This window comes from Saccopteryx leptura, chromosome 4 (genome assembly GCF_036850995.1).
Source record: "Saccopteryx leptura isolate mSacLep1 chromosome 4, mSacLep1_pri_phased_curated, whole genome shotgun sequence".
NCBI lineage: Eukaryota > Metazoa > Chordata > Mammalia > Chiroptera > Emballonuridae > Saccopteryx > Saccopteryx leptura.
In genome coordinates this window covers 34081878-34090073 of record NC_089506.1, presented here as the reverse complement: position 1 = coordinate 34090073, position 8196 = coordinate 34081878, and the positions used below count along the sequence as shown (strand labels likewise).

Here is an 8196-nt window from a genome sequence, read left to right as displayed (position 1 = left end):
ACCTTCCCCTCTGCGCCCCGCACCGCAGCTGGGCCCGGGATTTTACTCCTAAATCTCCTCCCAGGCAGTGACCTACACTGGTCGCTAATTCGGCCCGGCCGGACAGGGACCCTTCCCGCTGCCTCCCGGGCCGCCCTTTGCTTTTTCCTCTCAAGCTGCTTCCCCGGTTTGGTCCTGGGAACCAAGCCTTGGGCGCCCGCCACCCGGGACTGTCGCCGCCCCGCGCCTTCCGAAACCTGCTCGCACGGATAAATTCAGAGAACCCGACAGGCAGCCGGACGGCCGCAAACTCCTGCGCATGCGCTCTGCCTTGACCAGGGTGATGGTAAAACCCGCCAGGGTGGTAATCCAGTTATCCAGACTTTGCAGGTGACCTGGAAGAATCTGGACAAAAACACTAGCTCCGCAAAGGAGAAAGGGGCCTGGCGATAACTGAGAGCCGACAGGAGGAGGCTGCTCACAAAACCCGGAACAGATTTGCCAATCCATCCAGCTGAAGAACTTGCAACCCAGACATGCGCAGTAGCCTCCCCGGCGGTAGCAGCAGTGGCAGTGGCGGTGCGTCTCCGAAGCCGGAAGGTCCGGCCACTTCAGACCCACGGCCCGATACCTCGTGGGCCATGTCTGCCCAGGGTGACTGCGAGTTCCTGGTGCAGCGAGCCCGGGAGCTGGTGCAGCAGGACCTCTGGGCAGCCAAGGCTTGGCTAATCACGGCCCGCAGCCTCTACCCCTCCGATTTTAACATCCAGGTGAGGCCAGGCCCTGCGTGTGGCCGCCTGCGTGGAGGTGTGAGCCTCTCGCAGCTCCCGGCTGCCCGGGGTTGGCCGACTCCTGCCCGGCCCACCCCGCTCTCTCTTTTCCCCCTTTCTCTTAACGACCCCCCGCCCCGTTCTCCCACACCTTTTTCAAGACTTCTCCCCAGCTCCCCAGCGAGGCCAGCACCTGGAGACCCAGCGAACCCTGTTCGAGGTCGGGTCTGGCAGGAGGCGTGGCGCGTGTTATGGCTACAGTGTGGCCCCGACGGCACATCCGCGCCACTAGGCAGGGCCTTTCGATCGTTCATTCATCGTGATGGCAGCCATTTGCCCAGCGCCTGTTACTTTTTTTTTTTTTTTTTTTTTTTGCATTTTTCTGAAGCTGGAAACAGGGAGAGACAGTCAGACAGACTCCCGCATGCGCCCGACCGGGATCCACCCGGCACGCCCACCAGGGGCGACGCTCTGCCCACCAGGGGGCGATGCTCTGCCCATCCTGGGTGTCGCCATGTTGGGACCAGAGCCACTCTAGCACCTGAGGCAGAGGCCACAGAGCCATCCCCAGCGCCCGGGCCATCTTTGCTCCAATGGAGCCTTGGCTGCGGGAGGGGAAGAGAGAGACAGAGAGGAAGGAGGGGAGGGGTGGAGAAGCAAATGGGCGCTTCTCCTATGTTCCCTGGCTGGGAATCGAACCCGACGCTCTACCGCTGAGCCAACCGGCAAGGGCCTCGCCTGTTACTTTTAAGACGTTATCCCACCAATCCCGGGAATCTAGGGTTTTTAAGTGAGCCTGTGGCCACAGTCCTAAGTGCCGTGGCCCTGGCTCACCGGGCAATACTTTATTCTCGGGCACACCATCCCTCAGCGGGGGTGGGGGCGTGCTCTGCGAATGCCGACGGCGGAGAGCTTCTTGCAGCCCCCGCGGAGGCTGTGACCCGGGGTCCGATCTGTGTTGCAGTATGAGATGTACACCATCGAGCGGAATGCAGAGCGCACTGCCACCGCGGGGAGACTGCTGTACGACATGTGAGTCTGGACTTCAGCTCTTACTGCACTGGGTCTCTTCTGAGGTTTTGTTTCTGTCTGAAGTGGCCATCGGGGAAAGACCTTCAACTTCATCTACATTCTTCGCGTCTAAAGCTTCCTTAATTCCTTAGACTTGAGGCTATCCCTTCCGTTCATTGCTGACATGCCTTCCTCAGAGAGAAGTCTTATGTTTCTTGTGAAAACTTTGCTGTGGAAACAATACGTGCTCTATGTAAAAGTTAAAACAGTACTTAAGTATGTAGAATAAAATGAAAGTCACCCCTAAATTCAGCCTTAGTTAAGTTTTGTGTATGTGTGGTCTAGTTAAGTTTGGTGTATGTGTGGTCTACACATACACAAGGCATATTATAAGTTGGGGGGGGGATTACAAAAGTGAGATCATACTAAATATTCTGCAACTTTCTCTCTTCACCCACTGTAATGGGGCCCTTTCCATGTTAATAGGTAAAGATCCATTCCTGTCTGTGTAGTATTTGGTAACCACTCTTTTTATTGGTAATGTCCAATTATTTGACATTACAGTATCCATAGGCAATTTTGTACCAATTTTTGGTGTTTTCCGTAGAATAGATCCTACATGGATTTTCACAGTGAAAGGTATGCACATTTAAAATTTTGATACAGTGTCAAATTACTCTCCCCAAAAATACTATTCCAATTTACATTTCCACAAGTGGGGTATAAGTGTGCCTGTTTTCCCACACCTTTGCCAGCAGTGGATATTATCAGACTTTGTCAGATTTAAATTTTTGCCAATGTGATAGGAAAAAGTGGTATTTTGCTATTTTTTAAAAAGTTGACTCCATTGTCTAACTACCACTTTTCCTTTGGGTACTTCTTTCTTCTTGTTGCTGTTTAGAAATACTTTACATATTATGATAACATATCTCTTCACTTCAAGAAAATCTGTAAAAACTTGTGGGTACCTTCATTTTTTCAAATTAGTTTTTTTTTTTTTTTCTGAAGTTGAAAATGCGGAGACAGCCAGACAGACTCCCGCATGCGCCGGACCGGGATCCACCCGGCATGCCCACTAGGGGGCGATGCTCTGCCCATCTGGGCATTGCTCTGTTGCATCCAGAGCCATTCTAGAGCCTGAGGCAGAGGCCATAGAGCCATCCTCAGCGCCTGGGCCAACTTTGCTCCAATGGAGCCCTGGTTGCGGGAGGGGAAGAGAGAGACAGAGAGGAAGGAGAGGGGGAGGGGTGGAGAAGCAGATGGGCGCTTCTCCTGTGTGCCCTGGCCAGGAATCGAACCCGGGACTCCTGCACGCCAGGCCAACGCTCTAACACTGAGCTAACCGGCCAGGGCTCAAATTAGTTTTTATTTTTAATCTTTATTTTGGTTTGTTTTGGCACATGTCTGCATATTCACTTGGTATAAAGAAAAATGTGTTTTTAGCCAAATGTTAACGTTCTTACTTTCTTTGTTTTATACTATATAGAATCTGACATTTTAATTTAATGCATTCATTTTAAAACTAGGTTTGTGAATTTCCCAGATCAGCCGGTGGTATGGAGAGAAATCAGCATTATTACATCAGCATTAAGGAACGATTCACAGGATAAACAAACCCAATTTTTAAGAAGTAAGAATGGAGTAATAACTTAATGGTGTATAAATTACCATTTCTGGAATACCTAGTTAAATATAGTAATTTCAGAAAAAAGTCACACTTGTAGTATTGATATCCATGTGTGTTTTATCTTTGGCAGCTGAAGTCTGTACGGATGATGTCACTTGGTCCCTGAAGTATTTGCTTAGAATCCTGTAAGCTTCCTTAAAGGATGTGGATTTATCAGTTAGCCCAGGGAACTGAATGTATTTTTAACAGGTTTTACAGTAATCAGACAGCATCTGTAGATTAGGCAGATTAACACATAACAAGACACTTCTAATAACTTATGACCTTTTTTTAAACCTTTACTCTATTGACCTGTGATGGCGCACTGGATAAAGCGTCGACCTGGAACACAGGTCACTGGTTCAAAACCCTGCACTTGTCTGGTCAAGGCACATATGGGAGTTGATGCTTCCTGCTCCTCCCCCCTTTCTCTCTCTCACTCTTTATCTGCTCTCTAAAATGAATAAATAAATTTTTTTTAAAAAGATGACTAAACCTTTACTCTATGTTAGTTGCTATAGACAGCCAAGGATTTCAAATTCTGGATAAAAAAACAAAGTGGACAGTTTAGGTCATTTCAACTTAAACAAGTGCATGTTCTTTATCTCAGCCAGCAGCAAGCACTATTGTGATCCTTCACATATATCATTCTTGTCTTCTGGATCCCAAAAAGATCGTTTATGGTCATTCAGCAAACATCTTATACCCAATGCTATCTGACCCAAAAGCCTTTCAGGTTGTAGGTGAAACCTAACAACTGATTCTTCATATAGTGTTTACTGTTCTGTATATAAAACTGCCTTACTCCACTTTTGCTTCAGTGTTCTTTCTGAAAGAAACTTTTTAAAATGTATTGTATTGTGTACAGGTTTATTTGAAACTCTTCCTGGTCGGGTCCAGTGTGAAATGTTACTAAAGGTAACAGAACAATGCTTCAACACATTGGAACGATCAGAAATGTTGCTTCTACTTTTGAGACGCTTCCCTGAAACAGTAGTGCAACATGGGGTAAGATTTGGTCCTTTCCTTTTTCTTAAGAGAAAATAAAATTCAACAGATTCATCAGGATGGCTAGGTGCTATAGTGGGTATTTCTGTAAAGCAGAAATTCTGAGGAACACTGGGTAACATTGTACGTAAATCAGGGAATCTTTGTCAGTAAAGATGAAAGGATATCACTGTTATCAAACTGCGCAGTTCCAATAGAAGTTGTCTTATCAGTGTAAGGAAACAGTCACCAAGCTTTGACAGTGCTATTTATTTGCAGTCTGTAAAGTATAGTAAAATTTTTTTTAAATAACCTTATTCCATTACATTCAACAGTATGTTTGAATATGAGAGCCGTAGCTTATATTCTTAACAGGCATGTTTTTCTTGTGCTTCTGCCCGATGGACACTGCCTTCTCTCTGTTGGTGTCCTTTCCTTACGTTATATCATAATAACAGTGCTACTGGCAGGCATTGGAAAGCGTCAGGAATCTCCTATTCTACACAGACCCCTTGTGGAAGATAGTATCCACTTTACAGATGACGAGTAACTTCCCCATAGCCAGTAAATGTGCGAGTCAGGATTCAAATCATCCTGCTCTTTCTGGTTTCTGGTGGTCACTGGCAGTCTTCGTCATTCCTTGGCCTGCAGCTACATCATTCCAGTTTCTGCCTCCATTGTCTCATGGCCTCCTTCCCCTTGTGTCTGTGTCCCTGTGTCTTCACATGATCTTCTTAGAAGGTCACTGGATTTAGGTCCCACCCTAATCCAGTATGACCTCATCTTAACTAACTGTATCTACAGAGAGCTTACTTTTTTATAAAGTAAAATCTATGAAAGGTCACATCCTGAGGTTCTGGGTGGACATGAACTTATGGGGGACAGTATTGAACCCAGTACACTCCCTGATCATTACTCTGACTTTAAACTTTCTGTGTTATGTAATCTTTCACATTGTCCCACCCCAACCATGCACATCCCAAGTGGTCGCAAGGAAGATAATACCAACATCTTGGTGCAATTTGATAAGCTGACTTTCTCTTAATGCTAGCAGGGGTAGTCAACCTTTTTATACCTACCACCCACTTTTGTATCGCTGTTAGTAGTAATATTTTCTAACCGCCCACCAGTTCCACAGTAATGGTGATTTATAAAGTAGGGAAGTAACTTTATAAAAATTATAAAGTACAGCAAGTTAAAGCATATAATAATAATTACTTACCAAGTACTTTATGTTGGATTTTTGCTAAGTTTTGCAGAATAAATCTTTATAAAACAACTTACTATAGTTAAATCTATCTTTTTATTTGTACTTTGGTTGCTCCGCTACCACCCACCATGAAAGCTGGAACGCCCACTAGTGGGCGGTAGGGACCGGGTTGACTACCACTGGGCTAGGGCATTGGTAATGGAAAGGAGCCTACAGCTCCACAGCTCTGTCCAGCCTAACCCAGGCTGTGCGACTGGCTACTCGAGACAACTCTTGAAAGTGACCAGTTTCATCTACATAATACATCTTGATGTAGATACTAAAGTTAGTTTCCACGTTTCTAGAAAAATCTCTACATCTCTATTTTAATCATTCAAACTCTAGTTCCAGTGCTTTAAGTTTCTTACACATTTTGTTAGCGTTTCAGTTTTACCCGTTCAGGGGAGAAGAACCCTGACAAGGTGGGGTTCCCTTCTGGGATGCTCTTTTGTTTTCTAGTCTTTAGAATGAGAATTTGTTTCTTGGGGAAGTTTGAATATACAAACTATGCGGTACATAAGTAAATGCCATTTCTTTGGATGATCCTGACATCTCAAGCTATAACGTTGAAATGATTAGATGTCTTTTGAACCAGGTCGGCCTCGGGGAGGCGCTGCTAGAGGCCGAAACTATTGAAGAACAAGAATCTCCTGTTAACTGCTTTAGAAAATTATTTGGTAAGAGAAATTGTATTTTGTATTAATTCCTATGGTAAGAATATGCAGGAGTAAGTATCATTTCAGAGACCAGGCCATTTGTGGAAAGCAGAGGAACTTTTTATATTATGAAAGTTAAATTTTTATTTTTTCAGTCCAGAAAGTATTTTTTAAAAGAATATTTCTCTTGATTTGAGAGAGAGTATGGGGCGGGTGGTGTGAGAGAGAGAGAAGCATCAATTTGTTCCACATAGTTCCATTTACTTGTGCATTCATTGGTTGCTGCTTGTATCTGCCCTGACTGGGGATCAAACCCGTGACATTAGTGTGCCGGAACAATGTCTACATCAGGGGTCCCCAAACTACGGCCTGTGGGCCGCATGCGGCCCCCTGAGGCCATTTATCCGGCCCCCGCTGCACTTCCGGAAGGGGCATCTCTTTCATTGGTGGTCAGCGAGAGGAGCATAGTTCCCATTGAAATACTGGTCAGTTTGTTGATTTAAATTTACTTGTTCTTTATTTTAAATATTGTATTTGTTCCCGTTTTGTTTTTTTACTTTAAAATAAGATATGTGCAGTGTGCATAGGGATTTGTTCATAGTTTTTTTTATAGTCTGGCCCTCCAACGGTCTGAGGGACAGTGAACTGGCCCCCTGTGTAAAAAGTTTGGGGACCCCAGGTCTACATCAAGAAAGCATTTTAAACCACTTCTAAATTTTTATTATGTAATATTTTATATCTCCAAAAGAATATGTGTATTTGTATATTTAAGTATGAAGCATAAGAATAAAGAAACATCTGAGTGACCATCCCATGTGAGAGAACAGACCCTTACCCACAATGTAGAACCTGCCTGTTTCCTCGCTGACTTCATCCACTGGTGGGCCTCTGCACTGCAATTTTCAAATAAATGTGTCAGAGGGTTTTTTTTCCCCCTTTACATTTTAGTGAACTCAAAAATAAATTTTGTTTTTGTCAGAACCTTAAGATAGACAGATGACTTAATCTTTTTTTCTTATTCAACAGTTTGTGATGTCCTTCCTCTAATAATTAACAACCATGATGTTCGATTGCCTGCCAATTTATTATACAAGTACTTGAACAGAGCAGCTGAATTTTATATCACTTATGTCACTAGGTCTACTCAGGTAGAGAATCAGCATCCAGGTAAGTGAGAATGTCCTACAACTTTGTTTAGACAGACTTCAGTGAGATTGCAGAGTCAGAAACCCCTCATCATTCTGATTACGCTCCTTGGGATACATGCCAGTTTGATAGTGTTTCTAGAAAACAAATAGTGCAGTCAAGAGGTGAGGCTTTTCTGGAACCAGTTTTACCCCTTAATTGAAACAGTCTACTTGCTAAACTGTAACGTTAGTACAGGAGCTTTATATATACAAACCACAGCTCAAAAGTCACCTCCTACTATACTAATGGCCAGTGTGGGTCTTTGGATAAAACACAGGAGATGTTGAAATTCTGTGCTCTAGCTTTCTGAATGGGGAGCCAGACTTCTTTCCTCTATCAAGTACCACATAAATAGTTAAGTAGTAATGTTAATTGGGGGTTATATTTTTCTCATACCTCAGGTGCCCAAGAAACATCTGATTTAATGTCGCCTACAAAACGTAGTTCTCAGAAGTACATAATAGAAGGACTGACTGAAAAATCGTCCCAAATTGTGGACCCTTGGGAGAGGTTGTTTAAGATTTTGAATGTTGTTGGAATGAGATGTGAATGGCAGATGGACAAAGGAAGACGGTAAAAAATTGTTCATTTCTAGAGTTGCCTAACAAATCTTTGATAGCATAATCTCAGGATTCGAAGAAACAAAAACACTTTTTTTCCCCAAAGCCTCTCACATACAGGCACAACTCT

At 44.2% G+C, this 8196-nt stretch overlaps 1 protein-coding gene across 5 annotated transcripts in view; it reads left to right on the top strand.

Annotated features, from left to right (window-relative positions):
• The first annotated feature begins 534 nt into the window (after positions 1-534).
• Positions 535-8196, top strand: part of INTS10 (integrator complex subunit 10) — a 32253-nt gene continuing 24591 nt past the window's right edge. For 4 of the 5 annotated variants that reach the window (XM_066380451.1, XM_066380448.1, XM_066380450.1 and 1 more), the window contains exons 1-7: positions 535-749; positions 1714-1781; positions 3287-3390; positions 4295-4434; positions 6258-6339; positions 7345-7485; positions 7908-8079. In XM_066380451.1, the coding sequence (XP_066236548.1) occupies positions 621-749; positions 1714-1781; positions 3287-3390; positions 4295-4434; positions 6258-6339; positions 7345-7485; positions 7908-8079 (836 nt within the window). In that variant the 5' untranslated portion in view covers positions 535-620. The remainder of the gene's footprint in view (positions 750-1713; positions 1782-3286; positions 3391-4294; positions 4435-6257; positions 6340-7344; positions 7486-7907; positions 8080-8196) is intronic. The other variant, XM_066380452.1, reaches the window with a different exon arrangement.